The sequence below is a fragment of the Danio rerio genome, chromosome 3 (assembly GCF_052040795.2).
Source record: "Danio rerio strain M-AB ecotype USA chromosome 3, GRCz13ab, whole genome shotgun sequence".
Lineage (NCBI taxonomy): Eukaryota > Metazoa > Chordata > Actinopteri > Cypriniformes > Danionidae > Danio > Danio rerio.
Genome location: NC_141023.1, coordinates 18555403 through 18579135, shown reverse-complemented (window position 1 = coordinate 18579135; position 23733 = coordinate 18555403). Strand labels below are relative to the sequence as shown.

General features: G+C 36.2%; 1 protein-coding gene across 1 annotated transcript in view; it reads left to right on the top strand.

Moving 5' to 3' along the window:
• Window positions 1-23733, top strand: part of grin2ca (glutamate receptor, ionotropic, N-methyl D-aspartate 2Ca) — a 129580-nt gene that overhangs the window by 41805 nt on the left and 64042 nt on the right. The window contains 2 exon segments of the mRNA NM_001365787.1: window positions 983-1424; window positions 22782-23380. Coding sequence (NP_001352716.1) covers window positions 999-1424; window positions 22782-23380 — 1025 coding nt within the window. The 5' untranslated portion in view covers window positions 983-998.

Sequence of the window (23733 nt, the reverse complement as noted above, 5' to 3'; positions counted from 1 at the left end):
ACTGGAACTTTCTAGTATACCTAGAAAGAGTTTGATTAGTTGGTTCAGCTGTGTTTAATTAGGATTGGAACTAAAATATGCACACTGGCCGTCCAGGACCGAGTTTGGACACCCCTGACCAACTGCATCTTTAACCTATTTTTATTTATTTTTTACAAATTTATGTGGATTGTCTAAAAAACAACTTGAGAAATCTGTTGTTTCAACTCATTTTAAATAAGTAGTTTGAATAAGCAGTATAAAATGAGTGTATTTTAGAAAAGCTATTTTTTACCCATATACTGTTAAAAAAAAATGCTGGGTTGCACATAGTTCCTTCATGTTGACCCAACACAAACCATGTTAACCTAATCATTTTTATAAATTTATGGGGTATTATGGATTGAACATACTGTAACACAATTAAGTTTATTTTTCCCTTAATTTCTGTTAAACAAAGAGCAGATTTTTTTCAACACATTTCTAAACATGATTGTTTTAATAACTCATTTCTAATAACTGATTTATTTAATCTTTGTCATGATGACAGTAAATAATATTTGACTAGATATTTTTCAAGACACTTCTATACAGCTTAAAGTGACATTTAAAGGCTTAACTAGGTTAATTACAGTAGGTTAACTAGGCAGGTTAGGGTAAAAAGGCAAGTTATTGTATAATATATATATAGCTTAAAGGGCCTAATAATTTTGTCCTTAAAATGGTTTTTAAAAAATGAAAAACTGGTTTTATTCTTGCCTAAATAAATCATATAAGACTTTCTCCAGAAGAAAAAATGTGATCATACTGTGAAACATACTGTGAAAATTTACTTGCTCTGTTAAACATCATTTGGGAAATATTTAAAAAAGAAAAATAATTCAAAGGGGAGGGACTTCAACTGTGTTTGTGTATTATTTTTGCATAACTCTTTCCACCTCTGACTAAACCTCAGCATCTCCTTGTAACTCCTGCCCATTTGTGTGTGCTTTCCTGCCCCCAGGCAGTAGGCGACTGAGATGGGCGTTCATCTAGGCTGTCTCAGCGACACACTGTGGCTGCCGGTGCTGCTGCTGCTGTCTGTCTGCTCCGTGCCCTGCTGCCAGTGCCGACCGTTCGGGATGGTGGAGCCCACCGTCAACGTGGCGGTGGTGTTCAGTGGCTCCGCCTACCAGACGGAGATCAAGGGCCGACTGAGCCGCGAGAACTTCCTGGACCTGCCGCTGGAGGTGAACCCCATCACTGTGCTGGTCAACAACACCAACCCGCGCACTCTACTGACGCGCATCTGCGACACGCTGGCTGCTAACAGAGTGCACGGGGTGGTCTTTGAAGATAACATTGGCTCTGAGGCCGTGGCGCAGATCCTGGACTTCATCTCCACGCAGACAGCCGTGCCCATCGTAGGCATCAGTGGGGGGTCGGCTGTCGTCCTGCCTCACAAGGTCAGAGTCGAGCACTGTGCCAGTTCCGCTTGACCTACATGGTTAAACTCTTGATTTCTGGGTGTTCACACTGAGATAAGATTCCCTCAGAGTTCTTTCATAGTCTGCATTAAAGATTGGTAAGAGGTAATGTACAGTCAGCATGTAAATAAACCCTGACAGGGGTCACCGAACCCTGATGCGAGGTCTTGAATCACCCAGAAGGGGTTTCATTTTGGCTGACTCTACACTATCTAGCTAATTACATGGCTGTCTAGCAAATAAATAGATAAAGGGATGTCAAATATTGATTTTTTTACTAGACATCAGTTATTGAAAAGAAATTGAGAGTGCTCTAAGAAACAAGAAACCATAGCAAAGCTGTGTACGTGACAATTGTCAAATATATGAAGCTTAAGGGACTGTTTACCCAAATATTACAATTTTGATATAATTTATTAAAAATGTATTTATTATTTTCTGTATTTTTATTTTTTTTACAAAAGAAGATATTTTGAAAAATGTTAGAAACATATAAGTATTGACATCCAAATAAGAAAAAGAAATACCATGGAAGCCAATGGTTTCAGGTTTCAGGTTTTTTTTGGGTGAACTACTTTTTGCATTACTATAGCTTAAAACACTAGAATAGAGCACAGAACTACACTGTAAAAACAAAACAAAAGTTAATTTATTTTAAAATAGTAAGTAAAACCTTTTTAACTTGGAACTCAGATTAGAAAGTTTATTGTTTAGTGCCTGACAATACTTGTGGTCTTGCCTCATGGAATTCAATAACAGTTCTTGCCGTATGGAGAGATTTAGCCATCCTTACAGAACCTTTAAGTTGACCTAAAGGGACAGTAAACCAAAAATTAAAAATTCTCTCATCATTTAATAATAATAATTAATAATTCTTTACATTTACAGTGCTTTTCTGGACACTCAAAGCACTTTACACATCCACCACCAGTGTGCAGCATCCACCTGAATGACGCGACGGCAGCCATACCTCACAATTCAGACCCTAATAATATATTTTATTCATATTCCTTTTTGAGCCACAATATTAATAATAAAGCTTCTTCTATTGATGCATCTTTTTGCAAAATACATCCACAAAATCATTTGTGGCTCTTTTAAGTCCACCAGCAACAACAACAAAAAAATGAAGGTGCCAAATAAACTAGATTCTGAAAAGCTGATTTCAAAATGCATTTATTTGTTGTTTTGGATTTGTGGTTTTTTAATCAGATAAAACACAATTTTTCATTAAAAAATAAATAAAATCCTTATTAAAAAGTGTACAATCTCATCTGTCATCGTCAAACAATACTATACAAATTATGTTTAAAGAACTTTATCCCTAATTAAAAAAAAAAAAAATCTGGAACACAAACTTGAAATTGTTGTGGTAAAGTTGGCTTGTCTGTTGCGGTTAACGTAAGCGGTCCATTCCCGAGGTGCAGCCAGAATAACCTAACAGTCAAACATCTATTTAGCACATGCTTAAGGGGCCAGTAAATCAGAAATGTCGGTGGCACCAGTCAATCCACAATCCTTTAGTGGCTGCATTTGATTTATTTATTTATTGAAATATTGTGAATTTACGTAAATACATTTAAATTATTAATATCAAAAGCAAAAACATAGTGGGGTGCCCAGAGTTTACATAGGGGTGGCCTATGCCCCTTTGGGGTGCCCCTGAGTAAATGTGAGCGCATTTTTAATTTTGTATCATTTTGAAAATATGTCATTTAATTAATACTTATAAGGTAATGGGTTTACTCATGACTTTAAGTAACATCTGCTATTTGCTTTATGGGTTCAGTTCTTATGGAATGTAAGATCTTTTATTAATGCTTTGAATACAATGATGCATCTTGATGCAACTATGCATCTTTTTGGTCCAAAATGATCTACTGTAATATACAGTAGATCAGGCGTGTCCAAACTACGGCCCGCGGGCCATCTGCGGCCCGCAATCAGTTTTGTAGCGGCCCGCGAGGCTTTTTATAAATATCAATAGAATCTGGCCCGCTATACAAAAATGAACGTAATTCAATAAATAACCACCGGGTGTCGCTATTACATGCATTCAATTAAGCAGCAGTTCTTGTCTAGATCTATCTATCTATCTATCTATCTATCTATCTATCTATCTATCTATCTATCTATCTATCTATCTATCTATCTATCTATCTATCTATCTATCTATCTATCTATCTATCTATCTGTCTATCTGTCTGTCTGTCTGTCTGTCTGTCTGTCTGTCTGTCTGTCTGTCTGTCTGTATACACACAGTTGAAGTCTGAATTATTAGCCCCTCTTTGATTTATTTCTTCTTTTTTAAATATTTCCCAAATGATGTTTAACAGGTCAAGGACATTTTTACAGTATGTCTGATAATATTTTTTCTTCTGGAGAAAGTCTTATTTGTTGTATTTCGGCTAGAATAAAAGCGGTTTTAATTTTTTTATGAACCATTTAAGGTCAAAATTATTAGCCCCTTAAGTCTTCAGAACAAACCATTGTAATAAAATAACTTGCCTAATTACCTTAACTTGACTAGTTACCTTGATTAACCTAGTTAAGCCTTTAAATGTCACTTTAAGCTGTATAGAAGTGTCTTAAAAATATCTAGTCAAATATTATTTACTGTCATCATGGCAAAGATAAAATAAATCAGTTATTAGAAATGAGTTACTAAAACTAATATGTTTAGAAATGTGTGGAAAAAAATCTTCTCGCTAACAATACTGACTTCAACTGTATATATATATATATATATATATATATATATATATATATATATATATATATATATATATATATATATATATGCGTGTCTGTGTGATGTATGTAAAATTTGGCCCGCGACAACGTTGTTTTTTTTGCATCTGGCCCTCGGCCCAAAAAATTTGGACACCCCTGCAGTAGATGGAGCAGCATTCCTGTTTGTCAAATAGAAAAGTGTGGTTGCAGTAACTTCTAGGTCAAGGGTTTGATTCCCATAGAAGATATGCATTATTAACTATTAATGGCTTAAATGTAATTTTAGTCCATTTATTAAAAAAAAAAAAAATATATATATATATATATATATATATATATATATATATATATATATATATATATATATAATTTTATATATATATAAAATTTTGTTATGTTTGCATCACAATGAGAAGCAATTCTGCAAATGTCACAAACAAAGCCAAGATCATGGATCCAATTCCATTAACACCTTGATTATAATGTAGATTTGTCATAGACATACAGTAAACATATTTTGGATCTGAAACCATTACATTTTTGTGTTATCAATTTGCTTTCCTAATGCTCAACCCAAAAAGCATGAGGTCATGGGATTGATTCCCAGAGAATGAATTACGTTTAATAAAATCTAAAGAAATGTAAGTTGTTTTGGATAAGTTGCCAAATATAAACTTTAGATCACACTTTATTTTAATGTACTATTTAATAAACTAACCGTTTCCTTAGACTTTTAGCTCAATATTAATGTGGATTTAGTAGGGTTTAGGAATTGGGGATGTAAAGTAGATCCCACTTTTTGGCTGCTAATAAACAGTTAATATCTTGTTAATATGCAGGTAATAAACCAGTATAAATGGTGTGAATGTTTACTTAAACTAAAGTGTTATTAAACTATGTAATGTGCACAAATGTGAACCCTGCTCGCAATTGTTTCTATGTAACAACTTATTAAAGCAATTCGTCGCTACTGAAAATTTTGCCGCTAAAAACCAAACAAACACAAATGAATAACATCACAACTAAACAAACAACAGTCTCTTGATGTCAGATTTGGGTTGGCGTCAGATGCTCTGGTGTGAAAGCAAAGTTAATTGGAGAAGCTGGTTGATTAAATTGGCCTTTATGAATTTTCCTGTTCTAAAAAAAGCTATTAAGTGTGGCTTTATTAATACAATACTTGTATGACTGAGCAATATGAGTCCCTGATGCAAGGTAATGAAAAAGTCAAATTAGGCACAAGCAGCAGTCTCTCAATGCTGAAATACCCTGGGATACAGCATTGAGTCCGGTGTTCATTTTCAGAAACTCTTGTTTTTTTCAGCACACCACTTGGGAAATTGAGGCTAATTAGAGAACCATCATTCATCATTTTACCATTGTTTACAAGCTCTATTGCTTTCCTCTGCCTGAATGTAGTTTGGCGTTGTTTGGGTTAGTTTTTCTGTGCGTGATACATCATTAAGCATTAATTTGCTTTATCTTTTAGATGATGTAAGGGGTGGATTCATATGAAATTATTACTATAAAGGGCTGGAAACAAAGAATGATGCAGTAATTTACATCCAAGCTTATTTTATAAATGCTAACTTGTTATAATTTGATTTATACTGATATTTATAAACTTATACACTCAAAAAATTAAGTGTGTTCAAACTACTTATATAAAATGAGCTGAAACAACACAATTGTTGAGTTGCAACTTCATTGTTTCATGCTCAATCCACATAAATTTGTAAAAACTAACAAGTTAACTTTATTCCATCATGTTGTCCCAACACAAATCAATTGTGTGGAACCAAGCTGATATTGACTTTGATATTTATTCTAAGGCGCCACTGAGTTGCTTGATTCTGATTGGCTGATGAACATTCTAAGAAGTGCAATTGTTTTCAGATAAACACGCTGCTCTGTACTTTTCAGACTGGTTTCGATTGTATTACATTTCCACAAAACAAAACAGAAGGCTTTGGATAAGATGTGTAAGGAACTACTACACACAGGATACGTTTGAGGACAAAAACTTGACAAACTGCAAATTACTGGGGGATTGACCTCACTAAATAACCCTTGATCCCCCATGAAGAATGTCATGTCAAGATGACTGGGGGTTTGCTCCTTAGATGGTAGAAAATAACTCACACTGATTAGTATCTTAAATAATATTATTATTAATAATATAACAGGTAATATAAATATACATTTGATCACCCCTATAGTGGTTAACAATATTGCACAATTCTCTCTCTCTTTCTCTCTCTCTCTCTCTGTCTCTCTCTCCCTCTCTCTCTCTCTCTCTCTCTCTCTCTCTCTCTATATATATATATATATATATATATATATATATATATATATGTATATATATTTTACATTTACATTTAGTCATTTAGCAGACGCTTTTATCCAAAGCGACTTACAAATGAGGACAAGGAAGCAATTTACACAACCAAGAGCAATAATGAATAAGTGCTATAGGCAAGTTTCAGGTCTGTAAAGTCTATATATATACATATTAGGGGTGTCATGATTTTGATTTTTAATCGAAACCGCTCAAATTTATGCTCAATTTCGATTATCGAATCAAAAAATAGAATTGTCGATGCGTCCACGCCCCCATGTCACGTCAGCTTGGCTTGCCAAGCAGGAAAAAAACAGGCTTGTTGAAGTGCTTGTTAAACTGTGCAGACGCAGGAGACCCGTCGACAGAACTTAAACCCTCTCCTCTTTAAATGAAGTTGCCGGTGTGTAAGAATTTTGGATTTGCAGTGAGTTATGTTGACAACGTTCGTGTTGTAGACAAAAAAACACAGTTTTGCAAGCTCTACTATGTACGTATTACGTACTGTTCGTCCGATAGACAACATCGGCATCGCAATCCTCTGCCCGCCCCCGTTGCAAATCCGCTCGCGAAAAGTACACACTCAGGCCCTGTTTACACTGTGTTTGTTTTTAAAAGGCATTTTAGAATGACAACGATTTGACATCCACAGTGGCGTGTAGCGTTTCTGAGCAGCCCTCCTTCCTCTCTACCTCTGAAAATGCACATCACGTGACCACACAGACACAGACGCACACACAGCCATATGAGCTTGAGACAGCAGGTCCAGGCAGTCAGAGGACTGCTTCAATCTTTCACTCACTTGTACGTTGTCATTTTAGCGAACACCTCAGATACTGTTGGCTGGTTCCTGTTGGTTTGTGCGTCGTTTTTACCGACGCCATTTTAACGACACAGATCACCGCCTATTCACGAGTCCCGCAGAAAAAAGTGATTGACAGGTGGTAATTATGTGTGTATCTTGCCTTCATTCATTTACTGTATGTTTATGTACTGTATGATTTGTTTATGGGTAAAACAAAGACCATGCAGATCAGGTAGTTTAAACGGTAGGCTACAAATAATTAATTGGTCATTAATTGATTATTCATAATTGAAAATCGAATCGAATCGTGCCTTTAGAATTGAAAATGTAATCGAATCGAGGATTTGGAGGATCGTGACACCCTTAATATATATTTATATATATATATATATATATATATATATATATATATATATATATATATATATATATATATATATATATATATATATATATATATATATATGAGCAATATCACACTTGTAGCAGTGTGATATGGCTGTATATCAGCACTGGCCTCCCACCAGTGACAATATACAGCCACATCTCACTGCTACGAGTGTGATATTGCTCATGTATATAAAGAAAATCAAACACGGAGAATCTAAAAATTCTTTTGTATTAGGAACTACTTTCTCCCTCCATTCATTCACATCTACAGCTGACAATCAGAACAGTAGAAGCCTTTACTAATTTACCAATGTCACTTTAGAACTAGTGTTTGAATGATTCTCTTGCGTAATGTCTAAAGTAAAGACAAAACAGGTGATTTTGTTGACATTTGCCTTCAGTCTACAGAGATTTCCCAGTATTTCTCTTTTACATTTAGGAGATCACAATAATTAATCCAGAAAAATGGCATCAGTCTACAGAGATATCTCCCTACAGTATTACAGTCTATAGTATTTCTATGTTGCAATTGGGATATCACATTAGTTAACCCTGAAAAAAAAGCCAACAATTATTATCAGGTAAGGGCTTTTCTTTTTCTGGATTGCTTTTTAAAATTGTTGGTTGGGTTTAGGAAAGTGGCTGGGCGGGTCAATCTTTGCTTTTTAAAATACTATTGGTTGGCTTTAGGGAAGGAGGAGGATTGATCAGTCGATCTGTCGGTCAGTCCGTCTGTCAGTCAGTCAGTCAAACAGTCGCCTCTGATGGATTTATGTAAGAATAGAAGGCGCGAGCGACACTCGCAAAAGAAATATGAGATTTCAAAAAACAAACACAGCTGCCTCTGGTATATTCGTGAAAACAAACACTGCAAAAAAAAAAAAAAACCTTAGCTCCTAGGACGTATTTGGTGGTCTCCAAAAATGTATAGATGTACGTTTTCAGAATGAGTCTGGGTTGATTTAAAAAACTGAAAATTCAAGATTGCAAATGTTGTTTTTTAATTGGCGTTTTACTTTATTTAGGCAGTTACTTAAAGTTAAGCACAGTGATTTCTGCATCAAACTTTTCTTTTATGAATTACCAACCTTAAAGTAATGTCACTATTTTAGTAGTAAGTCAAGAGTATTTTATAAGTTACTTGCTAAAGAGTATGTTTTCACATAGATCATTACTGAACTATTTTACATTTACAATAACCAATTCTCTACATCCTCTAGTGAATCACAGTGTTGGTCAGACCAAACTGAGATCAGCTGACCTTTGCTCCAGTTCCAAATGAAGCTACAGGAGACAATAGATGATTCCTGTCTGTTTTATTGCTCTTATGCAAATAGATTTGAACAATGACATGAGCACAGTTCCAGGAACAAATTCAGAAAAAAAAACATCATGTTTATTTATGGCACAATATGAAGCTATAAAATGGACCTCTGACGTTTGGTTCATGACGTCTAGAGAGTTGAAACTGTTGCTTTGTGATTCTGTGGCCATATTTCAGCATGTGATTATATTTTTATTCAAAATACTCAATGCACTGGAGCAGAATATGTCTGTTTCTAACGCTAGAACCATATATCTGGATATGAAAACTTTTTATTACTGTAGGACCGCAGAACATAATGGCAAGCAGGAGAATATTGCAGGTTCAATAAATATATTCCGTTTTCAACCAGACCAAATAAAAAAAAAGTGTATTACATTTTACGTATATTCAGACAGGCAGAGATAGATAGATAGATAGATAGATAGATAGATAGATAGATAGATAGATAGATAGATAGATAGATAGATAGATAGATAGATAGATAGATAGATAGATAGATAGATAGATAGATAGATAGATAGATAGATAGATAGATAGATAGATAGATAGACAGACAGACAGACAGACAGACAGACAGACAGACAGACAGACAGACAGACACTGTAGATGGATGGATGGACAGACAGACAGACAGACACTGTAGATGGATGGATGGATGGATGGATGGATGGATGGATGGATGGATGGATGGATGGACAGGCGGACAGATACTGTAGATGGATGGATGGATGGATGGATGGATGGATGGATGGATGGATGGATGGATGGACGGACGGACGGGAGCACTGTGAGGAAACCCACATGAACACAGGGAGAACATGCAAACTCCACACAGAAATGCCATCTGACCCATTGTGCCACTGTGATGCTAGATAATATTTATTTTAAGGGAAAAGTGTGATTGGTGTCGCAATTTTCATTTTCTAAATATTATTACTGTTTGTGCTTTTGGCGCCGCAGTGGGTAGCACGTTCGCCTCACAGCAAGAAGGTCGCTGGGTTGCTGGTTCGAACCTCGGCTCAGTTGGTGTTTCTGTGTGGAGTTTGCATGTTCTCCCTGCGTTCGCGTGGGTTTCCTCCGGGTGCTCTGGTTTCCCCCACAGTCCAAAGACATGCGGTACAGGTGAATTGGATAGGCTAAATTGTTCGTAGTGTGTGTGTGTGTGTGTGTGAATGACTGTGTGTGGATGTTTCCCAGAGATGGGTTGCGGCTGGAAGGGCATCCGCTGCGTAAAAACTTGCTGGATAAGTTGGCGGTTCATTCCGAAAAGAAATGAAAATGAATGAATGTTTGTGCTTTTTGTGAATTTGTTCACCATTTTCCTCTAAATGTATTATTATTTATTATTATTCATTCTTAAATGCTTTTTTGTAGCATTTGGACATACTATAATATTAATCAAGGTGTTTTTTCTCCACCTAAATTGATTGTAACTGAAAGTTTTATGACCATTTTGCAACCAACATTTTTATATCCTTTCCTTTAAGAGGTTCATCTACTGATGATTTCCATCATGATTTACAAGCATCTTCTTAAAATCACTTCATAAAACATGACATTGAAACATGAATTGTGAGATTAATTTTTGATTAAAGTTTGAGGTCATGCTTTAATGGTCTGTTTTTAATAAATGTCAGGCATGCAATATGTCCACTAAACAAAGTTCAGAAACAAAATAATCCCACTTAAAACACTAACATCCAGGATGCAGTCAAACAGAAACAGTGACGAGACTGAAAGCATTCAAACTGCAGGACAAGGTCACAATGACTTCAAGACAAAGTACTTCTAATCAGGGGCTGATTAACAGAAATGGGCCGCTGTAACCATAGTAACCTAAAATACTGCTGTGATAGGTGAACACAGACAAATGCAAATGCTCCACTTTCTATTTTGGCTTTAAAAATGACTCAAGTATTGATTAACTAATAGGCATCGTTCCAGGCAAGTCAACAGAGTTTTTTAACCTTCATCCGTTTCCAAAAATGTATCACAGACCTCCTTTGAATCAATTCTGAAAGTAATTTTCAACAAACGCCCATACTCAATAAAAGTTAAGGAGAAATAGAGTTGTTTAAAACTAGCCTCAAGCGCCATCTACTATATGAAACTAACCTAGAACACCCTCTGCTGATAAAAAATAAATAAATTCTAGAATGCCCCCTGCTGTTAAAACATACCACAGAGCAGCCTCTGGTTTTAAAAACTACCCTAGAGCACTATCTGCTGTTAAAAACTGGCCTAGAGCACCATCTGCCGTTTCAGACTAGCCTAGAGCACCACCTGCTGTTAAAAACTAGCCTAGAGCTTCACCAGCAATTAAAATTTAGCTGCTGTTTCAAATTAGCCTAAGGTGCCATCTGCTGTTAAAATCCAGCCTAAAGCGCCATCTGCTGTTAAAAACTAGCCTAAAGTGCTGTCTGTTGGTAAAAACTAGAGTGCCATCTGTTGGTACAAACTAGCCTAGTGCATCGTCAGCTATTAAAAACTATCCTAAATGGTGTGAAGCTGTGAAAAACTAGCCTTGAATGCCAACTGCGAGTAAAAACTAGCCTATAGCACCATCCACTGCTAAAACCTAGAGTAGAGTGCTATTTGCTGTTTAAAACTAGCTTTGAGCACCATCTGCTGCTAAAAACGTAGAGCGCCATCTGCTGTTAAAAACTACCCTTGAGCACCATCTGCTGTTTAAAACTAGCTTTGAGCACCGTCCGCAGTCAAAAACTACCCTAGAGCAGGGTTTCCCAAACTTTTCAGCCTGCGACCTCCAAAATGACAATGCCTGTGACTTGCGACCCCCAATATCCTCTGAGGTGATGCAATGGCGCGCACACACCATAGACCCAAGTCTATTCTTTATTTAATTCTTTTAATGTATGTCAGTGCTTTAAATGGGCCAGAAAGTTTAACCTGGTGTTATGAAATCAATCTGCTGCATCTGACGTTTCTTTCTTTGTGACGTCTCAGTCTTTGTGTCTTTAATATAATGTAATTACCCCTAAGGGTCACAATCCAATATAAATAGTAACTATAAGATACTATAGGAACTATATAGTATATAGTAACTATAAACGATTTTTTTCTTCAGTAGGTTATGGATAAAATATGGTAATTCTTATGGTTTATTAAAAATAAATAGATTTTTGGAAATCACCGACGAGCCCCCTTCATTGTCCGGCGACCCCTCGGGGGGTCCCGACCCCCACTTTGAGAACCACTGCCCTAGAGCACCATCTGCTGTCCAAAACTACCCTAGAGCGCAACCTGCTGTTAAAAACTAGCCTAGAGCGCCATCTGCTGCTAAAAACTAGCCTAGAGCACCACCTGCTATTAAAAACTAGCCTAGAGCGCCATCTACTATATAAAACTAACCTAGAACACCCTTTGCTGATAAAAAATAAATAAATTCGAGAACGCCATCTGCTGTTAAAACCTACCACACAGCAGCCTCTAAAAACTAGCCTAGCTTAGCAAGCACCATCCGCTGGTAAATACTAGAGTGGACACCATCTACAATAATAAACTACCCTAAAGCGCAATCTGCACTTAAAAACTAGTCTAAAGCACTATCTGCTGTCAAAAACTACTTTAGAGCACCATCTGCTGTTTAAAAATCTAGCCTGGAGCGCCATCTGCTGTCAAAAACTAGCATAGAGCACCATCTGCTGTTAAAACTACCCTATAGAACCATCTGCTGTTAAAAACTAGCCTAGAGCACCATCTACAATTAAAAACTAGCCTATAGCGCCATCTGCTGTCAAAAACTAGCATAGAGCACGATCTGCTGTTAAAACTTCCCTATAGAACTATCTGCTGTCAAAAACTACCCTAGAGCGCCATCTGCTGTTTAAAAATCTAGCCTGGAGCGCCATCTGCTGTCAAAAACTAGCATAGAGCACCATCTGCTGTTAAAACTACCCTATAGAACCATCTGCTGTTAAAAACTAGCCTAGAGCACCATCTATAATTAAAAACTAGCATATAGCACCATCTGCTGTCAAAAACTAGCATAGAGCACGATCTGCTGTTAAAACTAGCCTATAGAACCATCTGGTGTTAAAAACTAGCCTAGAGCACCATCTACAATTAAAAACTAGCCTATAGCGCCATCTGCTGTCAAAAACTAGCATAGAGCACGATCTGCTGTTAAAACTTCCCTATAGAACCATCTGGTGTTAAAAACTAGCCTAGAGCACCATCTACAATTAAAAACTAGCCTATAGCGCCATCTGCTGTCAAAAACTAGCATAGAGCACCATCTGCTGTTAAAACTACCCTATAGAACCATCTGCTGTTAAAAACTAGCCTAGAGCACCATCTACAATTAAAAACTAGCCTATAGCACCATCTGCTGTCAAAAACTAGCATAGAGCACGATCTGCTGTTAAAACTAGCCTATAGAACCATCTGGTGTTAAAAACTAGCCTAGAGCACCATCTACAATTAAAAACTAGCCTATAGCGCCATCTGCTGTCAAAAACTAGCATAGAGCACGATCTGCTGTTAAAACTTCCCTATAGAACCATCTGGTGTTAAAAACTAGCCTAGAGCACTATCTACAATTAAAAACTAGCCTATAGCGCCATCTGCTGTTAAAAACTAGCCTAGAGCACCATCTACAATTAAAAACTACCCTAGAGCGCCATCTGCTGTTAAAAACTAGCCTAGAGCACATTCTGGTGTCAAAAAGTACTCTAGAGCGCCATCTGCTGTTAAAAATTAGCATAGAGCGCCATCTGCTGTTAAAAACCACCCTAGAGCGCCATCTTATCCTTACACCTCTCCCTGAACTTAACCTTATTCCTTGTGGCTATATATAGTCCTATGCTCTCAGTCTCTAAGGTTATTATAATGCTAGTAAATGAAATAGAACAATACGCTACATACATGTTGTGCATGTAGAACCCTTGTTACCGCATGTAACCTTATTCTGTCTCTTATTCTTAGTCTTTTACTAAGCCAAATGTAGACGTCAGGCTATATTTTGGTCATCTGTTCCCTTGCAAAAAAAATATAATAAAAATCTTTAGACATTCACGGCCATGCCCTTGATCCCCCCACTACAACCAGAATCCAATTTAGTCAACAAAAAAAAATCATTTATTTGGACTGTGTTGTTCTTGCGGGCCGTGTTACAGAATCTAATCTCATAGCGAAGCGAGTGTTCATACGTCAAGCGCACAATGAGAATGAAATGATTGTGTGTTTCCTCTCAGCAGTCAATCACGGATCAATGCAGCCTTCTTGCTGTTTTCAGCTGCGCGGGTGGAGATCTAGAAGGCGCCGTTAACCGTTTTCAGGTGTGAGGAAATAGAATAGCAAATGAACACATCCTCTGCCGATATATACCTTTATGATTTCTTCATAAGCTGTATTGGTTCACTGGGCTTCTCTTGATATTTGCTTTGCTTGGACGCGAGAGATTTGCTTTATCTGGCTGTGCACAGAGCCACAGGTTTTGGTGAGCAGTGTGGACTCTCTATCTCACACACACACACACACACGGAGAAACACACACAGAGAAGTTTTCTTTGGAGATAAAGCGCGCATAAGCGGCTAAGCTATTATATTTATCTTTTGACTGAACCAGGACACCTACAGTTGAGTAATGAGAGGAGATAGCCAAGAGAAAACCACAGAGAGAAGGTGAAAAGTGAATATTTGTGTGTGATTTTGGATCAAAAAAGAATTGTGAAGTGCACATGGGAGCTTTTATCACTCACACACACAGTTTAGAAGTCTTTGCTGGCATGAACAAATGTTTACAGTAAGGTCAAAATCGTATACAAATAAAATCTTAAGGTAAAATAAGGTAAACATACCTTATGCTCTTAATAAAGGATGACAAGACAAATGTGTTGACTGTCATTTTTAACAGCAGTCAGAAATATAAGTATAAATTGGTAAATAAATAAAAGAGTCACCCCATTTTTCTTGATAAGGTGGATTTCTTTTATACTTTATACCCAAAATGTAATACTTGACACTTTATTTTGACAGATGCAGATTGATACAAATGTAACTATGCATGTATTTTGTTAGTAGCACTTTAAAATAAGCATTTATTTGTTAATATTAGTTTACTGTTACATAGATACTTTAGGTTTTTTTTAACTAACAGGTAACACTTTACAATTAGGTTCCATTGGTTAGTGAAAGTTTGTATTTATTAACATGAACAAACAATGAACACTACATAATTTATTGACTTTTGTTAATATTAAAGCAGTTATTAAGCTGTTAATTAATTAAAATGTTCATGATTATTAACTAATCTTAATATCAAATTTTAAAGTATCTTAAAATGTACTAGTAAATTGACATTAACCAAAATTTGTAAGTGCTGTAGAAGTTGTTATTGTTAGTTGTTAATAATATACAATATCGTTTCATTATTCATTTTATCATTTACTTTTCGGCTTAGTCCTTTTATTAATCTGGGGTCGCCACAATGGAATGAACCAGCAACTTATCCAGCATATGTTTTACGTAGCGGATGCCCTTCCAGCTGCAACCCATCACTGGGAAACTAGGGTTTCATTCATGAATGCTAATTAATGTATTTAATACTTTTACAGAATTTATCAATCATTGTTCAGTATTAATTAATGCATGATTTTAAATGCAAGTGTTAAGTTAAGTGTTCTTTGTAATATTCTTTTTAATATCACACAATTTTAATTAATGTTAGTTTATGCATTAACTACAGGTTAACAAATAAGACCTTTTTAAATAAGTAACTCTGAAACAAGCACCAAATGATAAAAGTCATTTAAAAACACAGTGTAATAAAAAATGTTCTCCTTAATACAGTGTGTTTGGTAAGGAGTTTTGGGAAGCTGGTTCAATGTTTCTAACATTTAGGTTTTTATACATGGCTAATTCACTTGCCTTGTTGAACCAATTAAACCGAGTTCAATTCTTCAGTGCTAACATACCAGATACCTTCTCTGACTCAAAATAAACCCATATGCTGAGTTATTCAGTAACTAGAGTAGTACACTGACTCATCTGCTGTGAAAAAAGAGACCTGATGATGATGATGATGAGTGCGAGCCGACGGTCTGTTTCCTCGCAGCATGCTCTCTCATTGAGAATGTGATTAATTACTAAGTTAATTTTATTTTGCAATATATTTTGTAAAAGCCAATTAAGCAAAGTAAAAAGTAACTTGCGTTACATTTTTCTAAAAGTAACTCAAATAATATTACTTATTTTTAAAAGTATTGCGTTGCTTTACTCATTACTTTAACAAAGTTATATTATTATGTAGGGCTGAGCAATTTATCGAAAAGTAATCGAAATCAACATTCAGGACCGATAAATGATAACATTTTTTAGGTCAATTTTTTAAATTACTTTCCCTACCGCGTGTGGAGTCACGTGACCCAAAAATTTAACTACAAGTCGCACGTTTGCACTACATTGAAGATGATTGGAAGCTACGCCAGAGATACCTTGAGACGGCATATTTTCTATTACAAAAAACATTGAAAATAATTAATGTTTTCAAAAATGCAAGTTATTTATTTTCACTTTTCTTGTAAAATAAGTGACTGTTGGTTTCAAGCAAAGTGTGAATTAATTTGAGTTGTTCAACGTTGAGGTTCAATAAATAAACAAAGATTATTTCAATTATATTCAAATATATTCAATTATTTTTAAATCAAATAATGCACCCTTTATTTAAAAATCTGTAATATGTGAGCATATTTACTGTACATCAGTGAACTATTAGGAGAAAAAAGTAAATATATATATAAAATAATCATTCATTAATTGTAATCGAGTTAAAATGTTCAATTAAATGAAACTTTAATTTTAGGCCAAATCGTCCAGCCCTATTATTATGTAACGCGCGTTACTTATAACACGTTACCACCAACACTGTTTCTAACTTTATCAAACGGACTATTTTAAATCTAGTCAACTTTCAGAATGGCTAATAAAATTAGAAAAGTTTATAGCACAAATACAGTTAACACTGAAATCTTTTTAAAATTGAAATCAAGTTAACTAAAACATAAAAACAATAAACATAAAAAATAAAATGATCATTTTTTGGAGCTGCTCCAAATGTTTTACAATGCTTAATGTTTGTGCCGCAAAATAACATAATACCTCCATAACATGTGGCAGAGTAGAATTATAAATCCTCCTATACTCACAGACACAGTCCTGAGCACAAATAATGTGTGTTTTGTCGGAAAGCCTGCTGTATTTACGTATTGCTGGATAAGGATATGCATGAAATATGTTAACAAGCATTAATACGGGCTGGGGTTTCTCTGTGGTGTCCATATGTGTTGACGGTGAGGCTTGTAATCCTTTCCAAAGCTCTGCATTTAGATGTTCCACGTGATGTCAGAGAGAGTGGGTGGGGATTAGTGTAAAGTAGGAGGGGCCTGGAGTTGAAGGAGGCGGGGCCAAATGGGTCACCGAGTTCTTTTAAGGCACCAGTGACAGACCGCAGTACACATTTTCAACAATATGCAAACTCACACACACCCCAACAATTACAGCGCATACGGATAAAAGCAGAGGGAGACAGAACGATTAAATTCAAGATGACATAAGCTTGACATAATCTCCACTGACAATGCATTATCCTCATTATGCAATACAAAGCACCACTGCAGCCCGTCCTCAATTTAGAAGCATTTCACATAAGTGTGTTTGGCACATTCTGTTGTTTCCTCGTGCCACTTTGGTATTATAATTTAGCTTTTAGGTTTTTTTAATACAAAGCGATCTGACTACAGTAAGCCTGAGTTGGTGTTTAATGCAGGTTGTCATGGTAACTTAAAAATACTGGTATGATTTTGCATAGAAAATCAAAAGTAATGCATATAAAATATATGCAAGACTACAGTGAACAACCAAACCATTCATTAAAAATAGATCAGTCTGATTAATAGATCAGCAATACATCAAACTCTGCTTTAATTAAATGTGCCGTCATGTGTTAATTCCTTACCTACATTTAGTATTAACTGCTAGGGTAAATGAATGTGTTAATTACCTAAATGGGTCAGAGCTATACATCTCAACTTCCCCATTGTCTGCTTTAATTAATCATTAGTTACTGATTAACACAGGTTGGTATTACGTATCTATATTAAACAGTATTAAATCAGGTCATTTGAAATCAATAATGCTTTTTGAAGACAGAGGGAATCAACAAGTATATTTTGGTTCTCACATAGACTATTTTTACAATTACTACAAATCTTTCTTGTTCTTTTTACCCTACACAATTCTTTAGCAATTGTTCTCATGAGCTGATTTACTGTTCAGCATATCAAATCTCACGGCAATTCGTAACTTTTTGATTTAGTGGCTAATTCATATGAATTCGTACGATCTAATTCGTACAATTTAGTACGATTTGCTCATCCCCCAATGACGCTTGGGTTTAGGAGTGGGGTTAGGTCCCACGCCTCCTTTTAAAAAAAAAAATTGCACAACTTCGTACAACTGAACTCGAACAAATTTGTACGAATTAGCCACTAAACTGGCAAAACGTAAAATACTTAGGTTTTCTCATGAGATCAGGCTGAAAATTTCTTGAAATGCAACATTAGCACGATATATTTATGTGATAAGCACAATAATTGAATCCATTCTGTTCAATGATTAGAAGATAATGCACACTCGACTTTTTGGTGTGACCGTATCATTAATATTCTAACAACACATCATTATTAATTTCTTTAAAAACATATTTAACCCATCGGTCCTACTGCACCTAACCTGGTCTGAGCTGCATGAACTGCCAATTCATTGTATGAGAGTCGGTAAAGACCATGACCTCTAGCGTTTGTCGCTAGAGCACCTTTAGCACTCACCCCTCTAAACCTCACTCCCATCCCAGACAAGCCCCCAAGTGTAACCCATCGGTCCTATTGTACCCAACTCATTCTGAGCTGTAACAAACCACCGATTCTTTGTATAGGAGTCGGTTGCTTTTAAAAAGGAGGCTAAAGACCATGGCCTCTGGCGTCTGTCACTAGAGCAACTATAAAGGTCAAAGGAGTGAGGTTTACCTGCATAGCACTTCGCTAGCTGGCCTCCATTACACACATAACATGTAAAACCTTAAAACAAATATAAACACACAATTTCGTTCTATACGCACGTTCTTCACACAATTGCAAAACTCAAAACTTCCAGCCTGTCGGTTTATTAGAATATTAGGCACATATAATGTGTTGATGTTGTCACACTATAAAGCTTGTGTGCACATGTTTTTATTTTCAATAATGAGGAAATCTACAGATGTGGCCACAGAGAATGCATGTTTCTTCACGCACAGTGGTGCAATTTGTCACGCGCAGCAGCAAAAGCCACTTTTTCACAAAAAAAAAAAAAAAAACATTTATGTGCTTTACGCAATATCCACCAGGTGGCCCAAAGAACAACCCCTTTTCCATTGTTAGGCCAGCGCAAACGAACGCCCCCGCAAATCCAACAACCCGCCCAGAGGGGCATTCCTGAAAATCCTTGTTAGTCAACTAAGGTTGCAAGTTCCATCGTTATAAAAAAATAAATAAAAATAAATAAAAAAATAAAATATATAGCAACTGGTCAGTTTAAGATAATCCATAAAACACATTAGGGGTCTTTTTTTGCTTAAGATCGCCCTTATGTTTCACTTTTAAATTGAAGGTTGTTGCATAAAATAACAATTAAAGTAGTTTTAATTTAATAAGTAATATGTCTTTGCTGCGTCCTCCTTGATGTTTCAATAATAATCTTTACACCACATTAAAGACACAGCATCCAGTAATTTTCAGTTGTCGAGAGTTTCTGCCACATTTAAAAGGTGTGTTTGGAAATGAAACGTGTGCATTTAGTATAGCCTACAGTATGTGTGTGAGAGACGGGGAGAAAAGTTAGATAGTTTTATGTTTTTAAGGCAAATTAAATATAAAACAGGTTATAATCAGAAACCATCATTTTTTTTCACTTAATTCAATTCAATTCACCTTTATATGTATAGCTCTTTTACAATGTAGATTGTGTCAAAGCAGCTTCACATAAAAAGGTCATAGTGACTTTAACCCAAGATAAAAATGTACTTTGAATGAAAGACACAGTAGTTTCACTTTTTTTAATGTAGGTGAAAAGTACTTTGTTCAGCCAGAAAATGGCACGTACTGTAAAAACATATAGCCATCTTACAACTTCCATCAATCAAAGGATGTACACTCAGATGATTGTTTTTTGCACAATAAAGGCCTGTTCGGTTTTATACTGTGAGAGTAACCGGCAGAATGTACATTATCCCTTACTAAATATTGAGTTCGGTCCTGTAGAAATGTTCTGACCCCCTACAATACCAGAAGGCTCTGGAGATCTAGTTTTATAGAAACAGGCTTGTAACTTTGTAATGGGAGCAGCTTATAAATACCTTACCCATTATATTGCTCTGAGTGTTCTCGTCTCACACCTTGTACTTTTTGAAAAGCAATGGTCAGTCAATGACATGAGCATTCAAGCTCTGTGATTTTTGGAGCAGTTAAAGAGGTCAGAGAACAGGTGGAATAGAGCGTAACGTCTACTGTTCCCGGCCTAATGAACAGGCTTACCCTACTTTCCCAATGCTTTTGTCTGAAGGACATCACTGTGTGAGTCTAGTTTTTCTCTTAGGAAACGCTTCAATATGAATATCCTCTCGTGGCAGCGCTTGGCCTTCATCTGCTTGATTCAAACTCGGTCAAGTTTAGACTCAGTCCCCATGTACTGCTTCAAAAATGATAAAATGTTGTTTATACACGCTAAATAGCATCTACGACCTGATGTTTGTTATCTTTCTCTTGCGAAAAAAAGCTTTTTTAGATAGAAGTAAATGTAATATTTGCACAAGAATCAAAAGCAATTAATTGTAGCTTAATATTCTGTTGATACTTGTTCATGAAAGACTGGACATGAAAAAAAATGAAAACAAAGAAAAAAACTTTGATCTGAGTATATTTAAAGAATGTGATTATGGTTCACACTATAAATAAGAAATAACTTTTAAAATTGCTGTGAAGTTTTTATCACATTACGTATAAATAAAGATAACATTTATGATAGAAATACATTAGTTACAGTTGTATAATTATTGCTCTATAACAGGGATCACCAAACTTCTTCCTGAAAGCCGGTGTCCTGCAGATTTTAGCTCCAACCCTAATCAAACAAACCTGAACAAGCTAATTAAGGTCTTACTAGGTATACTTGAAACACTTAGGCAGGTGTGTTGAGTCTAAACTCTGCAGGGCACCAGACCTCCAGGAACGGGATTGGTGACCCCTGCTCTGTAGTAATATGCGACATTTAATATATATGTACTATCATTAGTTTTAGTATTTTTAACTACTTTACATATACAATTTGTTTATTCTATGCTTAGGCAATAGGAGTATGGCAGTAAGAGGTTAAGAAAAAAATAAAAACAATTTATTAAAATACTCATTTATTTTACTTAAAAGCCAAGAAAAGTACACTAGTTCCTAGTGTATTGTATAATAAAATAAAATGGACACTGAAATCTGACAGCTGCTAATAGCCCATGTACAATCAGTGGAACACACAAATTCCTACATTTTGAAAATAAACATATGTAAAGTTGGGTGCGAGATGGTGAAGTGTTTCTATTTGAGTAGGCTATACGTGAAATGTGTAAAACAAACACACATCTGCATCCTGCAGATTTTAGCTCCAACTTGCCTCAACACACCTGCGTGGATGTTTTTAGAAAGCCTAATAAGAGCTTGATTAGCTACCCTAGGTGTGTCTGATTGGGCTTGGAACTAAACTTTGCATGACACCAGCCCTCCAGGATGAGTTTGGACACCCCTGGTGTAAAACAATGCTTGCACACAGTCATTTTTTTTGTTCGCCGTTTTTTTTCCTCTACAGTATATACAAGGGCAAAACCAAAATGTCTCCACGCCGCAGATTTAAACGAAGCCTGTGCTTCCTCGTACTGTAGCCTCACTTCACCGCAGCTTACCATGTTAAAGTGTGAAATGATGGTTAAGCACCCTCTAACTTCAGAGCTTAGTGATTGATTATTTACTCGTGTGGAGGAATTTCCTCATCTCAGCTCGTAGACATACACAGGCACACAATGCACATAAATTATTTAAACGTAAAACCAAAAGAAACACAATTCACAAGTGTGTATTGAACCCCGGATATCGTACCGAATGGTTCAATATTGTATTGAAAATTGTGGCATCCCTAATATATATATATATATATATATATATATATATATATATATATATATATATATATATATATATATATATATATATATATATATATAATTTAAATCTTTATACATTATTTATGATTTTTATATTCATAAATTTATTTTCCTTCAGCTTAGTCGCTGTGATCATTAGGGGTCGCAACAGTGGAATGAACAGACAACTTATCCAGTATATATTTTACACAGCGGATGCCATTCCAGCTGCAACCCATCAAAGGGAAAATAAAATGTATAAATTATCCCAATTTTAATTGAAATATATATGTGTGAATTTATTCCGATTTAATGTAATATATTAAGATATTTTGATCATAATATAAAACATCATTTGGGGGACTCTTGAATCCATTTTGTTTCAGCTGATTTCTAGAGCCAGTTAAATTGAGTGAAATTTCTCCAATCTTGAAGTGGATGTTTATTTGAAGTGTCTTATGTAGAAATGCTTCTGATCTCTGTTTGTCCCGTGTCTCTCGCAGGGTGACGGCTCTACTTTCCTCCAGCTGGGCTCCTCCATCGAACAGCAGATCAACGGCATGTTCAAGGTAATGGAGGAGTACAACTGGGACAGTTTTGTGGTGGTAACCAGTCTATACCCGGGCTATGACACCTATGTGGACTACATCCGCTCCTTCATCGACACCTCGTATTTCCTGTGGGAGCTGCAGGACACCTTGACGTTTGACATGTCGGCGGACGGCATGAATGATCTCCGTGCACGTCGGTTATTACAACAGATCGACGCGCAAGTGCTGCTGGTTTACTGTTCTCACGATGAGGCCCAGTATCTTTTCTCCATGGCCAGGGAAGTGGGTCTGGTTGGTCCAGGCTACATCTGGTTTATCCCTAGCCTTGCGGTGGGAAACCCCAATATTGCGCCCCCAGACAGCTTCCCAGTGGGACTGATTAGCATCATCACCGACCGCTGGAAGATGAGCTTGAGGAACAGAGTCAGGGATGGAGTGGCAATCGTGGTGAAAGGAGTGGAGAGTTTTCGCAAACAGAGAGGCTTCATTCCTGATGGACACATGGACTGTTTGAGTCCCATCCGGCCGGCCAGCAATGGCACGCTCTACAGGTGGGTTTTACTTTTTTGGTGACACTAACACTACCGTGTAAGTTCTATAAGTGCTATAATTCTGGCTGAATAAATTCTGGCCAGTACTTCTTATTGTCATGGAGGTTTAGGTGCACTTACAGCATGTCTGAATTCACTTTTGCTATTTTAAAGACAGGAAAAATGGTTGGTGCATCTGGTGAATGGTGTAAAAGTGTTGTCTTTATTGTCTTAATGAGTTAAAGGTGTGTTTTGGGATGTAACATGCATTAAATCAATCAGAGTCTCATCTCCTATTCTCTTTAAGGGCAAGTTGCGGTCTCACAATAGGTGGTGTATGCCAATAAATAAAAAACATCTTATATAGTCAAATA